Source organism: Balaenoptera ricei, chromosome 4 (assembly GCF_028023285.1).
Source record: "Balaenoptera ricei isolate mBalRic1 chromosome 4, mBalRic1.hap2, whole genome shotgun sequence".
Taxonomy (NCBI): Eukaryota; Metazoa; Chordata; class Mammalia; order Artiodactyla; family Balaenopteridae; genus Balaenoptera; species Balaenoptera ricei.
In genome coordinates, this window is record NC_082642.1 from 143,091,376 (window position 1) to 143,118,985 (window position 27,610).

The 27,610-nt window shown below is 40.7% G+C and overlaps 1 protein-coding gene across 5 annotated transcripts in view; it reads right to left on the bottom strand.

The window, feature by feature from the left end:
- The window catches only part of APP (amyloid beta precursor protein), a 275,532-nt gene extending 257,271 nt beyond the window's left edge, over positions 1 to 18,261 (bottom strand). For all 5 annotated transcript variants that reach the window (XM_059921407.1, XM_059921406.1, XM_059921405.1 and 2 more), the window contains exon 1: positions 18,039 to 18,261. In XM_059921407.1, coding sequence (XP_059777390.1) covers positions 18,039 to 18,095 — 57 coding nt within the window. In that variant the 5' untranslated portion in view covers positions 18,096 to 18,261. The remainder of the gene's footprint in view (positions 1 to 18,038) is intronic.
- Between the last annotated feature and the right edge of the window lie 9,349 nt (positions 18,262 to 27,610).

The window sequence follows — 27,610 nt, forward strand, 5'->3', positions numbered from 1 at the left end:
TCTTTGAGTACTATATTATAGCTGACGGACCACTGTGTTGAACACTCCTTGAGAGCAGCAATTTAGGTCATTCAATAACTACTTAAAATATTAACAAGTATTTGGCACAGGGTCCCTCCCTACGTCACTATTTTTATCCTAACCTCGGGTTGGAAATGCCAAATACAAAAAGCACATGTCCACTATTACAGAGCTCCTGTTGCCCTACACAGATTCGTACATCCATTAGACATTATACTTATGAACAAGTGAGAATGGCATGAGATTTAATGTTAAGGAATAAAATGCAGGATAGGATAAAATGGAATCTACAACATGATCTCAAAAATGCTTTAAAAAATGAAATAAAACAGACATTTGCGGGTGGTAGGGTCATGCATGTTTTTATATTTTCTCTAAGTTACCTACAATGAAGTTGTAATACTTTTCTAACTCAAAAACTCTTATACATAGTTTTTAAAAATATGACACCCCCAAACAGTTTAAAGCTCTAACTTCTGTTCCTCTTGGTTATATGTACTATGAAAAATATATGGAAAATGGCTAAAAAAAGTGAATTTTTTTAGGCATAAAGACATTTTTTTTTCTAAGTTTAATAGTCAACTGCCAAAGGAGATACAGATATCCCTGTACTTTTAACTCATTCCTGCAAGCCCTGAATACTCTAAGCATTGTCTCATATATCAGCATTTGCAAAAACGCAATTGTTTTCACCCCAGAATATGAAGAAAACGCAGTGCATGCTTAACTTAAAGATCAATTGCACCCTGTGGGTAAAGTCTAGCCACAGTTGAGAAGTCCTAAGATTCAAATAGAAAAAATGTCAAGTTTAACACTAAATCTAAAATCACTAAACCTAAGTCACTGAATGAATTTAGACAATTTTTTTTTAAGCAGATATTCATTTTTAATTATTTATTTATTTATTTTTGGCTGTGTTGGGTCTTCGTTTCTGTGCGAGGGCTTTCTCCAGTTGCGGCGAGCGGGGGCCACTCTTCATCGCGGTGCGCGGGCCTCTCACCATCGCGGCCCCTCTTGTTGCGGAGCACAGGCTCCAGACGCGCAGGCTCAGCAGTTGTGGCTCACGGGCCTAGCCGCTCCGCGGCATGTGGGATCTTCCCAGACCAGGGCTCGAACCCGTGTCCCCTGCATCGGCAGGCAGACTCTCAACCACTGCGCCACCAGGGAAGCCCCACTGAATGAATTTAAACTCTCTTCAAAGCACTCATACAATCTACAACATTCAGGCTGATAAATATTTTAAAACAACTTCCAACTTTAAAAGTTCACTCATCGTGCTTTTTCATACCATAAAACAAATACTTTACAGCAATGATCCCAGGAGTACGTCAACCTCCTGCCTTCGCCAACCCCCAATGCTGTGTGGTAAGTTTTCCACATTTGCTTGCATTTGGAAAATAACTACTTTACATGCCAGGAGTGCACTGGGCTTAAGTTGTCAAAAAATATCATACTTAAAGTATAATTGGGTAAGAACTATGGGCACACACATGGGCAGCCTTCCAAAAAATGGAAGAAAAAAGAAGAAGAAAGCTTAACCCAGTGTTTCCAGGAAGAGACCTCATACGCACAACACATTGTGCATAGTACATAATGCCTTGTTGATCTCCTTTCCTTTCACTGGGCAGTAGACATTTCAACCAGTGTTCAGAGTTACATACTATGAGTCCCAAAGGGTCCACCCAACTCATACTCCAACAGTGCCCACATCAAAAAAGGACAAAATTGATCACTGGACCCAGCACCATCTCACATTACTATTCCCCTGAGAGATTCTAGATAGCCCTGGTAATTTTATTTACCCTGCCTCAAAAGAGAGTTTTGTCTGGATCAGGCCATGCCTCTCTCAGGTGAGCCAGACTTTCTTAAAACTCAATATTTAACTGATAGCAACCACCTAACATTAGTACATATTTAAGTGGACTCTGCAACATAAAAAAGAAGGAAGAATCAGGGTGATGAAGAAAGATTAGAAGCCAGAGGACAAGGATCGGGCTTTGACCCTTAATATTCAAGTGATATTGGGCAACTCAGCATCTCCAGATCCCAATTTCTTCATCTGTAAGATGAAGAGGCATAGACAGGAGGTCTTATGGATACTACCTGCTCCCAAAACTGATTCTTCTCCTAGACAGTAGTGAGTTGAGATGGCCCTTCTGTAGCTGCACTGTCCAGTATGGTGGCCACCAGCCACATGCGGCTATTGACTTCATGAAATGTGGCTGGTCTGAATTAAAATATGCTCTATGGGTAAAATTGTGAGGACATAAAAAAAAAAATGTAATATGTTTCATTAATAATTTTTATACTGACCATAAGTTGAAATGATATTTTACATTTATTGGGTGCACTAAAACATACTAGTTTTGCCAGTTTCTTTTCTCTTTTATGTGGCTACTAGAAAATTTTAAATTATACTTGTGGTCCCATTATACTTGTATTGAACTGCATTGTTTTCGAGTTGGGCCTAGGCATTAAGTGAGGGCCAGAGGAATTCTAAGATGAAATGACACCAGGAGAGCATCTGAGTGGAACATTGCCATTCCCTGGCTCTTCACTATTAGGACTTGGAGCTTATCATTTCCACACAATACTTATAAATGGCTGTTTTAAAGCCTTGCTTTTGTTCTCTTGTTCTGCTCACCAACAATGAATCAATAGCAAATAACATTGGGCCTAAAAATAATCAATATCACTTCATTTACTCTAAGGCTAAATCTTAATTATCAACTGTAGGATTGTATTACAGGACTGAAGCATAATCCTAAATGGATGCGCCTTTACACAGGCACAACTGTTTTCCGTTTCCTTGAATTGAATATATATTTAAAGTAATAACTGAGTTTCCTTCACAAAGATGATCACAATCTTCTCTTTTTAAAACTCACATTCGAATTTAATAGGAACAACTAAAATAAACTTGCATGGATGGAGCACATTTCATCGATATCTAACTAGAAACTTTTCCACTAATTTTTACAATCTGTATCAATTAATTTAATGTATTTTATTTTTAATTTAATGTATTTTAAATGATCAAGGAAGCAGAGATCGTTTCTAGAGAGCTTGTTTACTTAGAAATACAACAGGCTATGAACAAAGCCAATAAAATATAAGATTCAGGTAAGTCGAGAATATATATTCTTCTCAGAACATTTTCTTGGACTGCCAACTTTTTCAATTAGGAAATCTTAAACAAAGGAATCCATCTATTGATAATTGCCTGCAAAATCAACTACCAGTTATTTAAAGCAAGCAACAGTCCCTAACTCTGAAATCCAAAGCCAACTAAAGGCACAACCATTTCAGACTGGGCTTAAACCATTGCCAGTAATTAAGTCAAATATTTTCAGATATATAAAGGAAAACAGAATTCAGAATAAAATATGCCCTTTGAGGAATTTTTAAATAATCAATAATAATAAATAAAGTTTTAAAATAAATTTTCTATATAATCTATATGACCATTAGAAAACTATGCAGGAATTAAATGACAAGATTTTCTTATATTTTCAAATTCTAGCTAATATATTTAAAACAAATATTCAAACTTCCATGATATAACTTACCACCCACTCTTTTTACGGGGAAAAAAAGAAAGAGTATAATTTCAAAATATGACCAGGATAATGTGAGAGAAATATATGTTCAAACACATATTGGCTCCTCTTTCTGATTCTCATGATTAATCAACAACTATTTCAGACACTACAAACTGTCAATTGTTTTTCTGAAGGCAGTCTCTTTAAGTGATAAGATAAAATATTTTCCTTGCTAGACACTTCAAAAGAAAAAAGAAAAGAAATGCCAAGATTTAAGATGATCAAACTTGAACTATGCTTTTGATTACTCTTAAAGAGAACCAAGGGTTCAAAAAGAAATAATGTGGAAAATAAAACCAAGAGTAGTTTTTGAGGAACCATGATATTTTAGACATTTCCTTAAGACAGAAACATGTACAATATGTCAAACTATTGGGACATATTTTAAATAAATCTTGAGGTGCTAGTAAAATGCCTACTGTAAAAACTCAATTACGCCCTAACGTGGATAATTATATCAAGCCTGCTCAAGATTCTAAGTTTTTCTCCCTCATCTTTATTTCATCACATACTTTTGGTAAATATCTTCATTTGTCCACATCTAGAATAATTGAAATGAATAAGAAAATAGATAAGTAGTTAAGATGAGTTTTAAAATGGCAGCCTCATTTTTACTGATTTATTTATTAATTTTACTGATTTATTTACTAATAATTTACTAATATATTAAGGTTTATTTTCCTCTTTTCCACAGATTTTTCAATTCTGTTTTAATAACACAGGTGCACATAAGCAGATCTGAAAGGGTGTGTAGCAATGGAAAAGAAGTTGAACATGGTAGGGAAATCTAGCTCAAAAGAGATTCTCAGTATCATCCTATTTTCTAAAAACCTCAAAGCTTGTTTTATCTCCTATTCCTTTCAAAGAACAAGCACAACAACAAGGGTGCTTTAGGGAAGCTTCTAGATCAAATGAAAGATAGTTTACCAGTGCAGAGAGTAAACTGCTACTGCCATTACTATCCACAGAGCCACTGGAATTACACCTGTTTCCATCACTCTGATTGCAAGGATTTCCAGGACCCCAAGTCTAAACCACCTTGGGTACAATCTGCCACAGTAAAGGCTTAGCTCTTGGGTGTTCCTGCCATAAAACTAAAACAGCATTCCCCATTTCCTCCTCCATCACTCCCCAAAGATGTGCTTCTTATGTGGTTAGCGAGCAGATAAGGAGAAGTGGGCAAATCCCCAAAACCTAATCTAATTGCTCAGAGAGAACCTTCCCTTCGGTTTGTTTATTAATCTACCCATTTGCCTCTATATTCCTTTGTATTGTATTTCCTCTACATCCCAGAATGCCAGTTGTCACCCAATACCCTACCTCTGCTTTATCAGTAAAAGAACCTGGAATGTATTCCTGGTGGCAATACTCCCAGCTAATAGACCACATGTACCAGCCTCCCTTGCAGCTAGGTGCTACCATCTGGCTAGCAAGATGAAGCAGACATTGACAAGGACTTCTGCAAAGGTTCCTAAACCTAATTGAACCACAGTCATCAATGGCTACTCCCATTTTAGAAACATCTAAAAGGACCCCATTGCTGAGAAAATGAAGTTCAAACTCATCAAGGTATCCAAAGCTCTTAATCTCCTACTGTCCCCACACCATCTCCCTTACCCACATTCACATGGCTTCCTCTTTTTAACCTCTTCACCCTTGCTGCCCCTTCTGTCTGGAAAGTCCTACCATGATCCAATTAACCTCCACTCATCCTTGAAACCCAGTTCAAAGGCTGCCAGTCTTTTCTATGAAGACTTTGTACCTTCTTCCATTGTGACCTTTGGCACACTGTACCTAATTATTTCTGCATCTCTTTCTTCCCATCAGGCTGCGAATCCTCCAAGGAACAGATTGTATCACTTCTCTATTTACACATAGCCCCATTAAGATTCTAGGGCTCCTGTCACCCTGAAATACAGAAGGCATCCAGCACATGTCCGAAAAAATGAATGATGTTTTTAAAAATTCAAAAAGTAGGAGAAAAATGCAGTGAGATTAAAATGTTAGGAATAATGAAAATCGAAAATCCAAGTGAGTGTCAGTAACACAGGAGTCAACCATCAACACCCTGAGAAAATTTGGAATAGAGACAAAACAGGTGAACACATAATCCAAGTATCCAATTAAACATCCTGCATTAAACTTTCCTCTCATCTGCTAACAGAAGAATCAATTGACAGGCTTGGGTTTGAGTTTCACGTGTTACATTTCTGAGATGAATGAGCAAACCAACAATGAGGTTACGTGTCAGATTTTTTTAAAAAGCGTAAATAATTTAACAATGGCAACAAACCCTGAGAATGATATTTTAACCAATGTTGTGTTTTTTTCCAGGAAAAAAAACCCAAAACTTAAGCTAAAATGTTTTTCTCTTTACTGGCTATTTATGAAGTCAATAATACAACTAAGAACACACACACAAGAAATATTCCCAACAAACTCAGTACTTCCTATCTGTGTCCTTACAGCACCACCCAGAAAATTCACAAAGATACAAATTTAACCTTTGAGTCCAGGCTCATGAACCTGAAGTGAAATATTTAAATGGCAAATACAGACAAGGAAAGGAATTGCTTGGGAGCTGGGTGGGGCTGCTTCCTATCTTGTTCACTTAAGTACGTCCTCCCTGTTCACCATCTTTGTCCTGGATGTCTCAAATGGCCATGTTGATTAATTACTCAGTCCCAAGTTCCCGGGACTTGCACTATCTTAAGATAGCTCTCTACCCAGCAGCCTTTGCTTCTACTGTTTGAGCCATTCAGTCACATGGTCACGCTCAGAGAATTCCCTCCTCTCATAATTCACTAAACAAGTATGCAGTGATTCCAAAATTGCAGTTTTGTCACAAATGTATTTTTGAAAGTGGAGCCTTTCACAATTCCTCAAGTCAACAGAAGTACATAAGCTGCCTTCCTGTTCCATCGTCCTATCAGTTAGCCAAGAACCTGCTCCGCACAAAACAACCATAGGATTTTCAAATTTAGTTTACTTTTATTGGATTGCAATTTTCTGGATTCTGTGGTGTAAAAGGATTTAACACTTGACACAAAACGTTAAAAACAAGCCTGAGAAAACACTGACAAGACACAAGGCTAATCATAATGACCTCAATTAGATTTTCAATGCCTGTCAAGTTAATAGCATATAGTGGCATTGGCTTCAAGCCCTTGAACTTGAAAAGTACAATTCCTTTAGAGAATAGAAGTAACAGAATTTCAGTTATTTTCTTAAAGGGCCAATTTTGATCCTGGTTCACATTAAAGTAAGAAAGTAAATATTAGCTGTAAAATGGCAAAAAAGCAGAAAACTGAAAAGACACAATGATAATGAAATTTTCATTTTGATGGCCACTCAATTTCATTCCAATACACAATGTTTGCTTTCTAAATTCCACTATCTTATTCAAAGAAAATCATTTCTAGGCATCCTCAATTGAAAATGTCCCAATCAATCAGAGGATTGATGAAATATTTCACGAACAAGGCATTTTTCTGCTAGGTCAACTGAATGTCTGAAATAAAGAGTTGCAAATGAAGTTGTTGACAGCATTTATATAACCTTTTCACAATAAAATGTTTTAGAAAAGGCTGAAAAAAATAAATCTTAGTTAAAAGGCTTAATTTTTTTCTGTACACTTATGGTTAGGTGTCATTCACAATTTTCATAAACAGAAGTTAATTCAACTGTCAAAAATCAAACATAATTATCATTACGGTATAAAATTCCTAGAGTCCTGATTTTAAAACATTTGTCAAATATTTCATAAATACTAGATGTAAGGCACTGTAGTGAGCTATGAAACAAATTACAGGAAACAGTGTGTGATCACAGTCAATAGTCCCTTCTCTGCCTCAGCATTTTTTTTTTCAAATAATAATAGTATTTATTTTTCTAAATAATAAAAAAGCAATAGTGATAATAACAGTAACACTTGTTACAAGAAAAACAGCAATACTTACTGCAAGTAATAATAGTCATTTTAAGCACTACTAATAGTGATGATAGTAATACTTACAGTCATATTTATAGTAATACTAATTACTATAATAGTAATGCTTATTATATTACTAATAGTAATGCTTATTACTATCATAGCAATATTTATAAGTAATAGTGGTAATTCTTACAGGTACTAACAAAAAATAGTGATAATAATGGTAACACAGGGGCTTCCCTGGTGGCGCAGTGGTTGAGAGTCTGCCTAATGCAGGGGACACGGGTTCGAGCCCTGGTCCAGGGAGGATCCCACATGCCGCGGAGCAACTGGGCCCGTGAGCCGCAATTACTGAGCCTGCGCGTCTGGAGCCTGTGCTCCGCAACAAGAGAGGTCGCGATAGTGAGAGGCCCGCGCACCGCGATGAAGAGTGGCCCCCGCTTGCCGCAACTAGAGAAAGCCCTCGCACAGAAACCAAGACCCAACACAGCCATAAATAAATAAATTAAAAAAAAAAAATAATGGTAACACATCACTATGAAAACAATAATAAACAATAGTATTACTTATCACTATAATGATATATTGGCAGTCTCCCAATTAATGAGATCTTATCACAATTAAGACATGATGTCAATCACTACATAGATGATTTCCCCCTATGCCAAACCTCATTTTGCTCATCTCTTAAATGGGGATATTAAAAATCCCAATTTGGGGGTTGTGGGAGGGATAAATGAGAAAGTTGGGATTAACATATACACACTAATAACATAAAATAATCAACAAGGACCTACTGTACAGCACAGGGATCTCTATTTAATACTCTGTAATAACCTATACGGGAAAAGAATCTGAAAAAGAATAAATGTATGTATAACTGAATCACTTTGCTGTATACCTGAAACACAATATTGTAAATCAACTATACTCCAGCATACAATAAACTTTTTAAAACTAAATTTATTTATTTTTGGCTGTGTTGGGTCTTCCTTGTTGTGCATGGGCTTTCTCTAGTTGTGGCGAGTGGGGGCTACTCTTCGTTGCAGTGCGCAGGCTTCTCATCGCGGTGGCTTCTCTTGTTGCGGAGCACGGGCTCTAGGCACGCAGGCTTCAGTAGCTGTGGCATGCAGGCTCAGTAGTTGTGGCTTGTGGGCTCTAGAGCGCAGGCTCAGTAGTTGTGGCACACGGGCTTTGTTGCTCCGCAGCATGTGGGATCTTCCCAGACCAGGGTTCGAACTTGTGTCCCCTGCACTGGCAGGAGGATTCTTTTTTTTTTTTTTTAATTTATTTTTGGCTGCCCTGGGTCTTCATTGCTGCGCGCAGGCTTTTCTCTAGTTGCAGCGAGCGGGGGCTACTCCTCGTTGCGGTGCGCGGGCTCCTCATTGTGGTGGCTTCTCTTGCTGTGGAGCACAGGCTCCAGGCACGCGGGCTTCAGTAGTTGTGGCACATGGGCTTAGTTGCTACACGGCATGTGGGATCTCCCTGGACCAGGGCTCGAACCCGTGTCCCCTGCACTGGCAGGCAGATTCCTAACCACGGCACCACCAGGGAAGCCCGGCAGGCGGATTCTTAACCACTGTGCCACCAGGGAAGTCCCAGGAAGTTTTTCATTTGGAGAAATCTCCAGGATTCACGAACTCTGTGTGGACCTTCTATCTTCGGGCAAAGAGAGGGGGCAGTGTGCCTCTGGAACTCCTTTATACACAGGGACCATTCAGATTTGCAAATTTTGAATGGACTGAAGTCTGGCCACACCTACTCTTTGCCCTCCTGGGGCTTTCTGCCTCTGCTTACTTGACTTTCCTATGTTTCTGAGCCAGGAATAACTTCACCCTTCCCATTTAAATTTTTACATGTTGATTTGTCATAGCAGCAGTTCAAGAGTTCTCTAGGCAACTTGGAAAATACAGAAAAGCACAAGGAAGAAACTGGTACTCTCACCACCTGGGAAAATTGTTCTGTTCTACAAATACATATGTGGAGGACATGCCACGCATGTGGATAGGGATTCTGAAATAATGGGGTGAGCTGGATTTGAAACTGAGCAGGACCCTCTCAGGTAAAAATCCTTTCCCCTGTTTCTTGTTTGTAGGAAATAGGCTTCCTTCAGCCTCCTAGACCTTCCTGAGTTCCTGCCCCACCATTTTTGTTTTTAATATCTAACCGCCAAAGTAGATCTGTGTCTCTGGTTATTGTTTTACATCACAGTGAATAAACAGTTCTCTCCTCGAGATATCTAAGTTTACATTTGGGTAGTGACCAGGTCAGAGAATTTTCCTGATAACACCACATAAAATATCACACAGCAGATTTCCACTTACATTTGCTTATGATATCCTTACCCACCTTAATTTTTTCCAAGTCCCCTATTACTGCTATTTATTCTGTCTACCCCTCATTATATTGTAAACTCCCATGAGGGGAGGGACCTCAAAAATATTGGTTAAATGAAGGAGTGAATTTTCCTTTCCTGGGTGTGCCTATAAAAATCTAAGTTTCTGTATATGAAAATATGCTAGTAACTTCTCTATAGAAATTTGATTTTAATTTTAAATTGCTCATTCATCTAATATGTAAGTATCTGAATAAATTATTCTTGGAATGATCAGTCTGCATATTTGCAAGTTTCTATGGGAGTTTCTTAAAAACTCACCATTTGTATCTTCAAACCAATACACCGCAATGACAAAACTATTTGTTTAAAAAAAAAACATAAGTAATTAAGAGCATCAGCATGGGGAATATTTGCTCTCAAATATAACTTTTCATACGATAAGTTTTTATGTTAGTCTCTGAAGAGTTAAGCAAAGATTTCAGAAAGTTTGCATCAGTTTTAAAGGCTCAATCTTCAAAGTTGATAAGGCCTCTTTTCTTTGAAAGATGAAAAAAATCAATAAATCAATAAATAAATCAATCTATCTTTATCATGTGTGCCTATTAATTCCATTACAAAATAACTGAGTTGTATTATTTATAAAAACAATAATTATGCTTTTGAAAAGCCATCCATTAGTAAGAGCGAACATAAAAAGTCCTTTTTTTGGACTAACCAAGCCTTAATAGTACTATTTTCTTCATTTTTGAGTAAAAATAAAAACTATGTTGCCGTGTTAGTTTTATTGTAATCCAGCACGTTTAGACAGGAGAAACAACAAATGAGTTTGTGGTCACTTGGGGCTAAGAGGTCAGGTCTAAAGTAGACAAATGTATCTCAAGTGTAGGATTAAACCTCTTGTCTTTATTCCTGTAAAATGTCTCCACCAGGTCAAAATATATCAGTCATTAAAGCTTTGAAATTTAACAACGCCAACAAGAGTAACAATGCATTTCTTCACTTAATACAAATGACTCTTTTTGATAGAGCAGTTCTCTTATTCTCATAAGCATCCTTTAAGGCTGAAAAGTAATTTATCAGTCCCAATCACCTAGGATGCCTTAAACATTCTTTAGTGAAGACAGAATGTGGGTTTCTGCGGAAGCAAAATGAGAGCACAGGACAAGTTATTAGATTCTCTATGAAAGAGACTCAAGCAAAGAACTATTTCATATCAACAAAAAAAATCACCAAAAATTTTTTTTCTTGCTCAAACTTCTCAACTAAAAATCATCTCAACTTGGGAAGAAAAAATAAAGAGAGAGACGATCTGGAAATTAGAAGATACAAATACTGGGGTCCATCACTAATAAGACCTTAAGAATTCTAGAATTTGTTCATCTACAAAACAGGGTTATTGTTCTTTTCTCTTTTCTGAAATGGTCATCTTGCTTATTCCTTGCCCCTGCTCATTCACCCTACATAAGTGGTTGTGGTACCTGCATTCCTCACTGTATCCACTCTGAGCAGCATGTTTATTTCAAACAGGGCTACAATAATCGCATCCTCTGATTGAACTCACTTTTTTTGATTGAGCAGGACAGTGATAAAGAAATACATGAACTGGTGTGATTAAAAAATATATATAGATTCCTTGGGATTTTGCTTATTGATTCTTCAATGTGTTAATAATACCTTAACCAAAGTATCACCAATTTGGGGTATTCTCAAATATCTTCAGCCTAATTTTGAAACTGAGATTAGAAACCTTTTATTTTATAATGAGCAAAATATGCTGACTTAAAAAACTATGCTTTAAATTAAGCAGTAGATCACTATAAAGTTTTAGAGTAGACCAGCATAGAATTTGTCATCATCTAGCTAGTAAAATAATTCATTTTATTTTGAAAACTGATTTCTTACAGAAGCGTTACCTTCTCAAGCAGTCTGCTTTTTTGGTTTCCTGGTCCTCTGATGAAGATTATTTCAAGCTTCTATTCTAGGGAGCATCAAAATTCTTTTGCTGGCATTTGAAATCTTCCATTTCTGCCTAGATTGGCCAAACCTGTTTATTCACTTTTCTAGAAAAGGTTTTGCTGAGAACTAAACCAAGCTTATTCACAGCGCTTTGCACACAGCTGATAATCAACTAATAGTTGAGTTAATAATCGAGCCAGAATATAAACTTGCTCAATTTTAGACATGTCTAGCAAGCTGCCAGGGTGCACACATTTAAAATAGGTCTTACTCACTTGTGTAACAACTGCTTATGCTTTTTACATATTTCTGTATATTGTTCAAGTTTTTCTATTAGCATGAATTGTTTTAATGCTTTTTAAAAAAGCCAACTGAAATATAAAATACATACGAATATTTAATAAATGAAATTTTATAATATATATTTTTAAAATTGTATTTGTGATAAAAATTTTATCTGCAATGTCTTTTTTACAATTTAAATCAAATTAATTCATTCTTCTCAGAAACAAGCTGCCAAATTCCTGTAACAGTCTTAACTGGTCGGTAAGTGCATTAGTCAATAAGTCATGAAACATCATGTAGTTTTTTTTTTAACTTTCAACAATGTATGAGATTAAATGTATCTATTTTATATCATCATCATCATCATAAACAGTAATTGTAACTAACAGGTAGTGCTTATAAGGTGCCATCATGTTACACAAATATTTACTCATTTACTGTTCCAAGAATTTTACATATATATTTACTCAACCTTCAACAACCATAAACATTATTATCCCCATTTTACAAGGGAAGAAACTGAGGCACGAGCTACCCACAGTCAATATCCTGATCAATGTGAAATGCTGCCTTCCCAGAACACGTGAGAAACTCCACGACTTGGTCGCTGGCCTGACATCACGTTGGTCGAAATCAAGGCTATAAATGTAGGAACAGTTGCACTGTTTTCCATAGAGCTGGCTTTTAAAAGCCTTTCATTTTCCCCATTTCAACCACTACCTTCTTTCATAAAATACTACAATCCTAGCAACGCTCAAGCTAAATCTGTATTTTATGTTTCTTCCAAATGTAGCCACACGAAATAAGTAAAATGGCCTCTGAGCTCCCCACCTCAGCTAAGACTTCAAATGTGAAACTGAGTCTTCTGTATCCCACTCTGAATAGTCAGTTAACTAATCTATTCGGCATCCCTTTTTCATATATCTATTAGTTCATGAACACGTCCAGGCTTTTTCTTTTCTTTTTTTTTTTTTTTCAATGACTTACTTTATTCCTAGAGCAGTCCATTCGAATCCAGTTTTTGGTGCATTTCTACTTCTAAAAAGGTACCAGGAAAGCATATCTATTAACCATTAATCTGAAGAGGAAAATTCACCAGATTTTTTTTTTTAAAGAAAAACACTAGTGTCCTCACTGAAACAGTTATTTCTTAAACTATCCACATTAAACTGAAAAAAGTTACATAACATCTTCCCCTTCCTCTGGTTTTCATTTCCAAATTCAGTTTGAGGGTTCAGGTGCTATTTGTTTTCCTTTTACTAACTACTACAAGGAAAACTAAGAAATAGACATTTTTTGGCTTCAACTTGTTATTCATTCAGGGGGTCTGCTCATTCCTTCACTTTGGCCTCCTCTGCCTGCCACCCTCCATCTTCCTCCAGACACTCATGAGGGTGTATCTGGATACAGGCTGTGAACACAGGGTGACAGCATCCCCAGGGATTTGCAGAAGATGGTGCTAGTATCAATTCTCACTCCATACATATGTATGTGAGGTCCTACTATAAAAAGGAAACCATTTCATAGTCAAGTAGAAGATGAAGAGGTAGAAAACTACCAGAAAAAACAACAACAAGCTAAACATTTTATTTTCCCCGGCCTCCTCATTGCTGCCAAGTGAATCACTTTTTTCATCATGTACTCATTCCCTCAGTCAAGGTCCTACTGAAGATGCCACCTCAGAGCTCTCAGACCCTCCTTTCAGCCCCTCACCTTCGGTCCTTCACCTCCTTATTTGGAATTCCCTATTCCTCTCCAGAGTGTACCCTGAACCTTTGCTTTCTGTCTCAGCATCTGTCACAGTTCATGAGCACACACTTATAATGATTTGTGTATGGTCTGTTTTCCCCACTAGACTGGAAGCTTCCTGAAGCAAATGACGGTTTTGTTCACCAGACTATCTTCAGGGCTACAGGAGAGAGCTTGGTCCAAAAAGAGAGTCAATTAAAAAGGTCCCAAATGAATAGATGAGAAACTAAGAAAATCAAATCCTACACTGGCTCCACCCACACCCTCAGGGGTGTAGGGGTGTGTGTGTGTGTGTGTGTGTGTGTGTGTGTGTGTGTGTGTGCGTGCGTGTCTAGGAGGGGAAAGATGGAGAGAAGTATGTAAACAAATATGTAAAAGCAAAGACTTAATCTCCCTTCCCCCAACCTGAGATACAAATCTGGCTGGAAAGGAACCACCAAGAAATTCTCCAGGATTATCTCATCCCGCTGTTCCTTTATTCCTTATATATAGATGTTTATACTGTTAATATTTTACTCAGTATGGCACTTAATCTGTACTTTCCTCTTGGTACTTAACACTTTCTGTTTTCTTTCATAATCATGTGCCCGTCTTATTTACTCTGCAAACTTCCTGGGAACAGGAGAAGGAGGGTGAGGGGAAATAAGGTGTATGCAAATCAATCTAAACCTTACTTCCTGGAGCTTCATTTTTAAAGTACATGTATAAGGCTTATCTTTGCATTTGTAACTGATATAACTAGGCAGAGATTAGAGAAGTATATTAATCAAAGATGCTTTGTAAGTCTCTTAAGGTAATACATATCCCCACCTAGATCAAACGTGCAGAAAGAGAAGGTACATTTCTACTGAATTTTACCACACTCTTCAATGGTAGTTTAGTGGCCACATGAAAGGCACATAATAGCTGTTTATTTCTAGAATGACTGACAACCTTCATCTTCATACAAATATCTGTATAGAAATTTCTAGTGTGCCATGAAAAGTAACACAAAATAGAGGTCCTCTAGCAACAGGGAGAAAGCCTTTTCCAGAAGGATAACCTCTATGTTTTTCTCTTTTTTTCCTGTTCCATTATGGTTCATTACAAGATACTGAATATAGTTCCCTGTGCTACACAGTAGGGCCTTGTTGTTTATCCATTCTATATATAATATTACAGTTTGCATCTGCTAATCCCAAACTCCCAATCCAACCTCCCTGCCCCCCCCTTCTCCCTTGGCAACCACAGTCCATTCTCTATGTCTGTGAGTCTGTTTCTGACCTCTCTGTTTTTCTTCAAACCAATATTCAATGGGCCACATTATTTCTTTTTTTTTTTTTCCTAATTTAACCTTGTGATTTATTTAGTTATATGTTCCTCTTCATTTCCCCAACCAGAACCAGGGATCATTATTCTCTCTGGAGTACTTCTCTGCAGTACTAATGGCCTCCCAAGTACCCATCACATGCCTCTGCTGGTTAGGGTGACAAGAGAGCCGCTTGGGTGCCCTGCCCGTGTCATGGCTTCCCACAGATCAGGCAGAAATAGTGATTCCTTATAGCTCACCATCAAATCTGAGCTTCACTATTCTGTGCTCAGGCATCTACCGTTAGGTTAGTTCTGGCCAGTGTGAGTAGGTATATATTATCTGTGAATCAGCACCACTATGAAAGCAGATACTTGTGATTAGGTTAAATCCCACAATATAGGAAATCAAAACCTAAGAGGAATCAAGTTTAAATAAATAAATGCCAGGGCCTTTTTAACTCATACTCTGTCACTGTACCAGGGAGAGTCATCAATTCAGGTAATGACGCTTCCCCCAGAAGCTGAGGCCCCATTGTCATTGCCCTTATTCATTTCTTTTTTCGAGCCATCTGCAGCAGACCTATTTTCTAAGCCCTACAAAAGACAGTCAACTCATAATTATATCTTTTCAGTGGACAGAGATTTAGCTGCATAAATCCCCCTCAAACCTCATCAGACTGAATTGCCTACTTTTCAATTAACGCTTTGCAAAATGCAAACTGGGAATCTCACCTCCACCCTTTGAAGGAGGTGATGGTAACCAGTGAAAATGTCCAAAAGGATGGGAGGAAGAGCAAAAAAATGCAGTCAAACAGGTTAAAAAAGAAATCTGAATCATATTTGCCTACACGCTGCCTCCTTTTACACAGAAAAAAATATTGCTCAAAAAAGTTAAATATTTACTTTTTGGCAAAAGCTTCAGCTATAAAGGATATGATATGCTGTTAATTACTTAATTTGTATCTTTTAATGTGTAATAAGACAATCAAGAAAACTGAAATAATCATAGGAGTAAATTTAAGTATTGGAAAAATCCCAGCTCCCTTAATTAAATGCATTTTTTAAATAGAAAACCAAATTCTTCAACTCTTAAAGCAATCTGCCTTAACTAGCCCTGAGGTGATTCCTGAGCCACTTGTAGGAAAAAGACAGAAGAGGAAAAAGTTCAATGACCTTGTAAATTAGGGACTAAAAAGCTGTAACGGTGTGACAGTCAGTATAGTCTCAGTGCAATTACAGGAAAACATTTGTCCAGAAATTGCTTTCTTGGAAAATCACCATGAGGTAGGGGAAAAGAAGAAACAAACAAACAAACATACGGGGAAGGGAGGTTACCTATGGTAAAATACAGAATGGGAACCCAAAGGATGCGAAATACAACCTTTTCTGCCCCAGCTGCCAAGCAAACAACTTCTAAGCATCTTCAGATAAAAAGGAAAATAGTCATTTTGCACAGGGGTTAGCTGAATGTTCGAGAGTTGGATCAATGGGGAAGACTTGCTATACACCTAGCGGTGGGTGGATTTCACCAGGCTGCAGCCTCCACAGATTTTCTTTGCTGCACTGCAGAGACGCCATCTTCTCCGTCTTAATCTTCACTCAATTCAACCCTTTCATCTGCACCCTAAAAAAAAGACCCTGAGGACCCTCTACAGCAGCCCGCGCCCCCAGGGGAGCTAAACCAGAGTGCCCAGCGCTGCCAGGGAAGAGGCCGCGCCTTCATCAGACAAACGCCTCCTTTGATGCAAGGAGGGGAGTGCTCGTGCCTCCCCACCACCAGCCACTGCCCTTCCCAGACGCACACCCCACTCTCCGCGTATTTCTCCCCAAGGACTTCACAACCGAGCACAGAATCAGCAAGCCGCGGAGGTGTTGGGAAGTGGGGGGGAAGTAGAGGGGCCTCGAGGCGCCGCCAGAGCCCCCTCCGGGACAGACGCGCAGCGCGGGGAAGGGAGTCAGGCGGCAGCCTCGGTGGCGCACAGACCAGCGCGGCTCAGCCCACCGCGCCCCGGGCTGGCGAGGGCGGGGTGTCGCGGCTTTTGTTCCCGGGGACCTTCGCCCTCACTGGGAGAATCGGAGGGTGCGAGCGAACGCCCGCAATGTCCTGGCTTGGAGAGAGGAGAGAGGCGGCTGCGGGTGTCCGACCCCTCCCATCTCTCTCAACTTAACACAAAAGGGAGACGCAGAAATGTACAAAGTTTGCCTGCGGAGGGTATTGCGCGACCCTGCATGTTGGGGTCGCACTCGGGCGGCAGCCCCGAGCAGCCGCGAAGGGGAAGGAGGAGGAAGGAGGTCGGGCCGGGAAGGGGTGGTGGGGATGCGAAGAGAAGGTGAAACGGGGCGGAAAAGGCAAAGGGAAGCGGGGGGTGGGGGGTGCCCAGCTTCCCGAGCTGTCCCGACTCCTCCTCGCCAGGGCCCGAGAGAAAGGGAAGGGCAGCGATTAAGTGCCGGGGACAGGATCCAGGGACGCTGCGTTTTCGGTTTTCCCCACGTGCTCCCTCCCCCTATCTCTCATCTGGACGTCCCTCGCCTCCCCCCCGCCCCCGAGGCAGGAACTGAGTCAGGGTCCGAGCTCAGGACAGCCTCCTCCTCTTCTCGCCCCCGACTGGCGCGGACCCAGGGGCCCGACGCCTCGCCCGCTCCCTCTCCGCTGGCCGGAGCGCGCGTCCCCAGGGCAGGGCTGGGCTGGGCCGGGCCGGAGGCGGGGATGCGCAGGGCGCCCGCAAGCGGGGGTGTTGGGCGCGGAGAAGAGAGGAGTCCCCTCGACTGCCCCCCGGCTTCTCTGAATTAAAGAGTCAGAGGGAGCGAGTCTCCTCCTCCCCCCCCCCCCCCACCCCACCTCATTCCGAGGCGCGGCACCCACCTCCAGCGCCCGAGCAGTCCAGGCGGCCAGCAGGACCAGTGCCAAACCGGGCAGCATCGCGACCCTGCGCGAGGCACCGAGTGCGCTGCTGTGCGAGTGGGATCCGCCGCGCCCTTGCTCTGCCGGTGTCGCCGCCGCCGCCGCCGTCTCCTGTGGCCCCGCGCTGGCGCTGCTCCGGGTGCTCTCTCCTACCGCTGCCGAGGAAACTGACGGAGCAGCAGCGCGGCGGCGGGGCTCGGAGCCCGGCGAGTCAGCTGATCCGGCCCAGCCCGCTCGGCACCCGAGAGAGACCCCTAGCGGAGCCGCCGGGGAGCTGCGCCCGCTCGGCCGGGAGGGGCCCGCGCCCCCGTCGCCCACAGGTGCGGCGACCCCGGCTCCCCCGGTTCCCCCGGTTCCCCGAGCGCCTCCCCGGCCGCTGGCCGCCTGAGCCCCCCGAGCAGTAGGAGGGAGAGTCTGGGGCCGAGAGAGGGACGGCGGAGGATCAGGGAAAGGTGAGTTCTAGGACGTCTGGGATGCAGAAAAGTCTAGAGCGCTCCGCGCTGGTACCCGTGAGCTTGACTCATCCGACCCCGCAGGCCTCTCGGGGTATCGTATAAAGGGCTGCTGCTGGGGTGCGTTTTTATCCGCATTTCGCTTTTTGTCTCGGTTTGAAGAGGTGAGGGAGGCGTTTCTGGAAGAGAATGAGAACAAGACAAGCTTAAAGGAAATAGGATTTCTTTGCTTGTAAAGGGAGCAAAAGCCTCCTTTTTTTCCCGTCAAAAGCAACCACGAGCAACCTGGAATTTCTATCTTTAGACCGAACCGAAGGAGAAAGGCGCCGGACCTGGAGAAGAAGAAGCAGCGACCTATTTACTTCTCCTTGAAAGAAGGTTTTTTTTTAAAAAAAACTTTTTTTGGTTTATTTTTTTTGTTTTTGTTTTGAGAAGGGGACGGCCATCTGAGTTTTTGTTGTTGTTTTTAATCAGGCAGGGATGTAACATCATCTGAGATGTGGGTGAAGTGAAAGTTAGGAGGGGAAGGGTCTGGAAAGATGATTCCCATTAGACCCCCATACCTCAGAACTTTTGACCTCAAACTCTGTCCTTGTTCTTCCTCGTGTCTGTCCTAAATTACAGAAATCAGCCTTATGGGAAGCCGCTTTCTCCTAGGTTAAACACAAGCCATCCAACGCTGGGTTAGTATCCAGTGAGTCTAGAATGGGCTAGAACTGCCCAGATACCTCTGCTCTTGACCTGAAGGAGCATCAGCTAATCAGTCCAAAGTGAGGCTGGTGGGAGGGAAGGAAGGCACGGACTTCAGATGTGGGATCTTGGCTCAGCCAGGAGGACGCTGGCTTCTTTCCCAAGAAATCAGTATTTCTCTGCCAGCTCCGCCAGGTGTTGTCTTCTGTCTTTACTTACCAGGCATCCAAACCTGACCCGTGGATTACTTTTTCCCCTGAATGACCTCTGAATGTCCTCAACAAATAATGACAAATATTTGTTACCGTGAGTCATTTGTTTACATGCTTTATGTCATCCACTTCCCATGAACGTCAGTGAGGCTCTTACTGTGATTATTCCCATTTGTAAGTTAGGAAGCTGACACTAAGGGTCTCCTCCCTAATCTGACAGCGAGTAAGTAACAAAAAGTTGGGACTGCAGGGAAGAAAAGCCCCAGTGACAGCAAAACCCAGCTGCTTCCAAACACGTTTACCCACCACTACAATTCTGTCTCTCCCAGGTTTATAGGAACAATTGAAGGCATCTGAATGCAAATAGGAGTATGACTCAAAGACGTGGAGGGAACAGGATCAGCTCCAAAATTTGCAGGGTCCAGTGCAAAACGAAAAGGTGGGACCTTTTGTTCCAAAATTAAGAATTTTAAGATGGCAACGGCAGAATGTTCAACCAAGCACAGGGCCCTCCTGAGCACGGGACCCTGTGTGACCCAACAGATTGCATGCCCATGGAACCAGGCCTGGGAGGGAGGAAGCAATTTTTAAGAGTAAGGGACTTTCACTGAGCACAAAATTCAAAAATATAGAGGTGAGGTTATAACTATGAAAATACGAGTCCTTAGATTTGGCATTTTCCCTTCCCACTGTTGAAACACGCCCCCCTCATCCATCCCTGGAAAAGACGTTCCCTAGGGGAAGACGACTAGCCGCTGACTGTGTCAGAATGATGGACATTCTTTACTTTTTCTCCCATTTCATGACCACTCAGAGATCCTGATGGCTTTTACTTTTCAGCCACTGTCTCTGTTCTGCACTTTATGCTATTTCCTGCCCTGAGGTATCTTCAGGAACCTCTGAGCAGTAAACACAAGAACATCTCTAGTTAGAACTCGAAACGCTGGGACAGGGACCGACCACCCATTGGCTGGAATCTTCACAACATCCCCAGCCCAGCCTCAAATGCCTCAGCTTGGGAGACAGTCACTAGCTCTTCCAACAATGCATCCTGTCTTTGGGCTGCTCTGGTCACTAGAAAGTTCTTACCCCACTTAAAGCCCACATCCCTTTCCTTTAACCTCCCACTCAGATGTCCTTGTTGTACCTCTGTGACCAAGCCAAGCCAGTCTTTTCCGCACCACAGATCGTCACGTAAGTAAAACCATCAGTTTTCATGCTGCTTCTGCCTCAGCGTCCTGTCTCCACTTCCCTCAACAGGTGTGTAGATGGCACAATGGCACCTGTTCCTGGTTCCTTCTACACTCCTCTAAATGTGTTCCGGTTTGTGTCTTTTCACAGCACTCCAAGGGTGCTGCGGCCACTGCAGCATGGAGGAGTCTCTCGCCCACCTCAGCCTGCGGGTGAGTGTTGCGTTGGATTGGGTGGCTCACATTGGTCACATTGGCTCCCAAATCTCCCGTCTGTTTTATGCAGAGTGCTGCTGAGTTGCATCTCTGTCATCTTGTGTTTAAGGTGTTATCTGTGCCCTGCAAATATCACCGAAAGCAATCTTTTTGTTATTAAGGTATAGTAGATATGCGATATTAATGTTTCAGGTGTACAATATAGTGATTCATAATTTGTAAAGGTGGTTATACTCCATTTATAGTTATTATAAAATATTGGCTCCACCATAATTATTATAGTTATTATAAAATATTATAAATATGCCATATTATAATTATGCCATATTATAAAATATGGCATAGTTATTATAGTTATTATAAAATATGGCAACAAAATATTCCCTGTGTTGTACAATATATCCCTGTAGCTTATTTATTTTTATCTAGTAGTTTGTTCTTCTTAATGCCCTGCCCCATCTTGCCCCTCCCTCTTTCCCTCTCCCCACTGGTAACCACTAGTTTGTTCTCTTTATCTGCGAGTCTGTTTCTTTTTTGTTACATTCACTGGTTTGTTTTATTTTTTAGATTCCACATATGGGTGATATCATGCAGTATTTGTCTCTCTCTGTCTGACTTATCTCACTTAGCATAATACCCTTCAAGTCCATCCATGTTGTTGCAAATGGCAAAATTTCTTTCTTTTTTATGGCTGAGTAATATTCCATTGTGTGTATATACCACATCTTCTTTACCTATTCATCTGTTGATGGACACTTAGGGGGCTTCCATATCTTGGCAATTGTAAATAATGCTTCTATGAACGTTGGGGTGTGTGTATCTTTTTGAATTAGTGTTTTCAGTTTTTTTGGATATATACTCAGGTGTGGAATTGCTGGGTCATATGGTAGTTCTATTTTTAGTTTTTTGTGAAACCTCCGTAGTACTGTTCTCCACAGTGGCTGCACCAATTTACATTCCCGCCAACAGTGTACAAGGGTTCCATTTTCTCCACATCCTTGCCAACACTTGTTATTTGTATTCTTTTTGGTGGCAATCATTCTGACAGGTGTGAGGCAATACCTCATTGTGGTTTTAATTTGCATTTCTCTGTTAGTTAACAATGTTGAACATCTTTTCTTGTGCCTTTTGGCCATCTGCATGTCTTCTTTGGAAATGTGTCTATTCAGGTCTTCTGCCCATTTTTTAATCAGATCATTTGTTTTTTTGATGTTGAGTTGTATGAACTATTTATATGTTTTGGATATTAACCCCTTATTGGTCATATCATTCGCAAATACTTTCTCCCATTCTGTGGGTTGTCTTTTTGTTTTGTCAGTGGCTCCCTTTGCTGTGCAAAAGCCTTAAATTTAATTAGGTCCCATTGTTTATTTTTGCTTTTATTTCCTTTGCTTTAGGAGACAGATCCGAAAAAATATCGCTACAATTTATGTCAAAGAGTGTTCTACCTATGTTTTCTTCTAGGAGTTTTGCAGTTTCCACCAAAAGCAGTCTTAATCTGAGCCAGAAAGTGGGCCCTGTATTAGTCTGCTAGGGTTACCATAACAAAGTATCACAGTCTGGGTGGCTTAAACAACAGAAAATTATTTTCTTGTAGTTCTGGAAGCGAGAAGTCCATGATCAAAGTGTCCATAAGGTTGATTTCCTCTGGAGGCTCTCCTTTGCTTGTAAATGGTCACATTCTCCCTGTGTCTTCACATGGTCTTCTCTCTGTGTGTATCTGTGTGTTAATTCCCTCTTCTAAGGATACCAGTCATATTGGATTAGGGCCCACCCTAAAGACCTCATTTTAACTTAATTACCTCTTCAGAGACCCTATCTCCAATTATAGTCATTTTCTGAGGTACTGGGGGTTAGGACTTCAATATATGAATTTGGGGCAGGGGGGAGGGGCACACAATTCATTCTATAACAGGTGCTCATTTAGAGCAGCTAGGACTTGTTCTATAATCCTGTCACTAATCTTTGACATTTATTACCAATGATCAGTGGTTCTTCTGCCCTTTTCAATTGGAAGATCATTCAGCCCAACAGAAAAAAGTAGAAATTTAGGGGACTTCCCTTGTGGTCTAGTGGTTAAGACTCTGTGCTTCCAATGCAGGGGGCACGGGTTTGATCCCTCGTTGGGGAACTAAGATCCCACATGCTACTGCAGCTCAACCATAAAAAAAAAAATTGAAGAATTCTGCTTTTTCTCCCTCCCATGCTGCATCATGATTCCCAGCAGCTACCTTAACCAAGATCATCTGGTTCTGAAAGTAAATAAAATGTTCTTTTACATTTTTCCTTAGATTTTGTTATCAAAGCCTAAGCTTATAATGACAATTAAAATCTATATTAGTTTGCCAGAGCTGCCATAGCAAAATACCACAGACTGGGTGGCTTAAGCAGCATAAATTTCTTTTCTCACAGTTCCAGAAGGTAGAAGCCCATCGAGGTGCTTGCAGGGTTGGATTCTGAGGCCTCTCTCCGTGGCTTACTTACGGCCACTCTTGCTGTGTCCCCACTGAGTTTTTCCTCTATGACCACACATGCTTGGCATCTCTTTCTATATGTCCTAATAACCTCTTCTTATAAGGACATTGGTCAGGTTGGATTAGGGTTCTACTCCAATGACCTGATTTTAAGTTAAGTATCCCTTTAAAGCCCTATCCCTCATATAGTCACATTCTAAGGTAGTAGGAACTAGGATTCAACATATGAATTTGGGGGGAACACAATTCAGTCAATGTCAGAACCCCTAACATTATCCTCACATTTAAGCTACTCTCCTATCTGTTCTTGAGAGTGGATTCCTGCCACCTTTTATTCACGTCCTTTTGAAACCAGCCTGCTTCCTAGGTAACCAGAGTGGTTTCTTTAGCTGCCTCCTGGTTGAATATTTGGATAACTTGGTCACTCTGGACTTCCAATAGTGTTATAAATCATGGTACCTTCTAGAGAGGTGCTTCCTTGCTGAGTATTAGCTGTGATGGCAGATACTGTGACATATTTGAGAGTTTCACATGCTTCACAACCTGTCTTCCCTTCTAGAAATTCATGCCGATTCCTCTCTGTGGACGGACCAGAAGTGGATCTTGAGTTGCATTCTCTTTCATCTCTTTTTACCTTCTCTGAGATGGAGGGAATTATATATTTCTTTATCTTGACTACAGCCTTCAATATCCACAGACATCTAAACTGTACATGGCATTCAAGCTTTTCATGATAAAATTCTTTCTCGCAATAATGGGTACAGTTTTTCACATAATAAGATTTTCTTTCTTTTTAATGAACAGACATAAAGAAAATTTTAAATGAGTAATTAACCCTTAACATACCTGTATTTAACTGCGCATAGCTAACATACCTTCACCTATACAGAAGATGCAACATTTTATTTGCCCTGTTTCTTAAGTTACTGCTTCATTCATGGGTCTTTACTTCACTAGAGCACCTGTGAAGTGTTCATATATCTTCAAACAATACAACACTTTAAAAATTAGTCCTCTGCAATCACTACACAAAACTACTTAAGAGACAGCCTTCAGATTCAAATAAAAGATAGTTTAGAAATAAGTGTATTTCAGTAATAACTCTATGGAACAATAAAATTAAATGTTTAACCAGAGACCACTATTGGCAGCTGGTTTACATAACTTGTTTGAAGAATGATGGTAATTCCAAGGTTGCCGCAAGGACTCATTTAAAAGAATATTCCTATATTTTATGGAATAACAAGGAATAACAAGAGTGGAGAAAAAAGTAGGCCATACATGCCAATCCCAGAGGTAAGAAGTGAGAAAATCAATCCAGTAGCAGGGAGATTTAATGGAGACCATACAGGCATTACACCGGTTTGCTTCTTTAGAGAACTTTAGTAATAGAGCAGCAATATGCGATGGTGTAAAGGACTCAGACTTTGAAAAACCTTGACTACTACATCTCAGTTTGGGATATAGTTGTGGAACCTACCAGAGCCTTAGTTTCTGAAAATGCATCCCTTCATCAGGTTGTGTGACAAACTGAGAAGGTGGCCAGCACAGTGCTTAGTTTATAATAGAAGTCAGTTCTCTTTTCTTGAGAGAGCAGGAGTTCACCTGAGTGACCGGGACAGTCCTGACTTTGACCTTGAGTTGATCTTGCCAGGGGCTGACAGTGACTCTCAACTCAGTGTTACTTAGGTGGATCCCCAAGTAATGTGTTGCTAATAAAAGTTCCATATTTGTGAGTGATTTACTTTTTTGACACAGAAATGAGAGCAGACTCAAGGTTACTCTTTCATCAGGCTGCTCATTTGTATTCCAGTAATGTAGGATTAGGCAATATGCTAAGAATTAGGAAAAACCTTCAGCACTCCCAAGGGCATGTGCCAGGTACGTGAAAGACAGGCATCCTGTCTGCAGGTGGCACAGTGCTTGGAAAGGCTGCTTGCCAGAGGTGCTGAGAGGACTACCTGGGGCTGGCCACCTCCTGCAGGATGGAGGACCACATCATGTGATCAAGAAGAGTCACTCCCCAGAGCAGCCGCTGGAAGTCGCAGATCTCAGTAGGATTGCTGTGGCCTGTGTCACTCAACATTGGTGACAAACATTGAGGTTGAGGGCTGTTATGCTCCAAGGCAACTAGACCTCCTGGTCTCCATACATCATGCCCAGGGATTGTCCTTCATGGTTTCCTTTTTAAAGAGAGAGAAGTTCTAGAGTCTTTGATGAGTTAAGGCTGTAGCCAGAGAAGTGTTACCTAAACCAAAAATGATTGGGAAGATTCCAGGCAGATAAAACTTGAGTATTCCTGAACACATTTTGTAAATAAACAATATCCTGAATGACAAAACAAACACACAAACCAACTACCAAATAAATAAAAGCTTCACAGTCATTTGTCCCTAAGTAAACACCCCAACTTTGCTATATCCAACTTTGCTATATCCCTCAATTAATATTTTCTGTCCTATGTGTAATTTATTCCAGTTAAAGTAAATATAACTCCTAGGAATAAAAGTGTTTAGTATTGGTGGATCAATCAAAATTTTTTACACTTCCACTGTGGGCGGAGTAAAAAACTGATACATTCACTCCCCTTAAAGAGCTTATGTTTATGTGAGAAAAATATCTGGGAGAATAAAAGCCATAGTGAATGGTGACTGTAGTTAACAATACTGTACTGTGTATTTGAAAGTGGCTGCGAGAGTAGATCTTAAAAGTTCTCATCACAAGAAAAAAAAAAATTGTAACTATGGTGGTGAGGGATATTAACTTATTGTGGTGATCATTTCACAATATATCCATATATCAGATCATTCTTATACACTTAAAACTAATACAATATGTCAATTATCTCAATTAAAAAAATTTTTTTAAATAGTGAAAAACATACATCAGTAAGTACAACTTGAATGTATATATCTGAATTCATCAGAAGAAAATTAGAATCATAGACCTGTAGTATTGGAAAGGGTTAATCTGGGACATCAGGAAGAGGTTTTATTTTTTTTGCAGGGAATTTGATATCACCATAAAAAGGGAAGAAGAAGGGGCAAGAAGGAAAATGTTTTATGGAAGGGTTATGTGAATACATCAAGACTGTTCCTGATGGGGCTGGTAAGTGGGAATTAGCTGCGGGGAGGTGTGAATATTTGAGGAGCTTCGGAGCTTCGGTCAGATGGGCTGGGCTTCGGCAGGCTGCTGCTCACGACACGTTTCCTCATCAGTCGGACATATTCTAACATTTCTAGAGCAAGGTCTGTCAGTGGGGAAGTTGTAGGTAATTTGGAGGATGAAAACGTTGGGATTGGGAAGAGTGAGAAGGGAATGCCAGATGTTCCAGGTGTGACCATAAAAAGTGTGTGAAGACATCATGGTAGGACACTTTATGACTGATAAGGCGTCAGGATTGCTGTGTGCCAAGCTGGGGACTTTACACGCAGGATCTCAGGGAATACTTGTCAGTTGTGTTGGGGTGACTCTCCATGTCACAAATGAGGAAGTGAGAGAGGTTAAATCAGCCAGAAAGGGATGGAAGAGGGAGACACCTGCTCTGTCTTACCTGGACATCACTGATGATGGTTTTTTTTTAATGAGGGAAATAATAAATTAGATTCTTTGTGTGTTTGTTTGTATTTAGAGATCAGAAGTACATACAGTAAGAAGTACCTGAAGTGTGACAAATAAAAACAAGGGAAGGCGAGTGAGAGATGAACACTGGAGATGTGACTGTGGTTGTTTTATGTGATAATTGATGATTTATCCCCAGCCAATGAGCCATTGATGATTCAGATGAAGTTAGAAAAAGAAGATACGTTTTTGTGTTTACTTATAAGAACCAAATAGGCACTTGGAGGTTTACTGTTTGTGAGATGAACCCTAGATACCCCTGTAAATACAGTGTGAGAAAGAAGTGAGCTATATTTCTATCTCGAGATTATTTTCCAATACAGGAATGCATTGGAATAGTCCTTTCTGAAAAATGAAGAGTAGTATCACCTAGCACAATTTCCTAACTGTGTACCGTGGAACCCTAGTACAGCAGCATGTTATTATTTGTTGTGTTCATACAGGAAAAGAGTCTGTAATCAAATAAGTTTGAGAAATAAGCAGTTAAGTAAAATGAAGCAAATCTTTTCTTTAGAATGCCTACAACAGTTTACAATGCTGCTTTGCATTTTGAATTTTAAAGAGGGTAGCTCCTAATGCTGAATCCCGCCCCCCCCCCCAAACCCCGCTTTTGTTTTGTTTGCTGCTTCGACTCCTGGTACCAGTGTTGCACAAAGCAAGCTTTAGGGAACTCTGCTT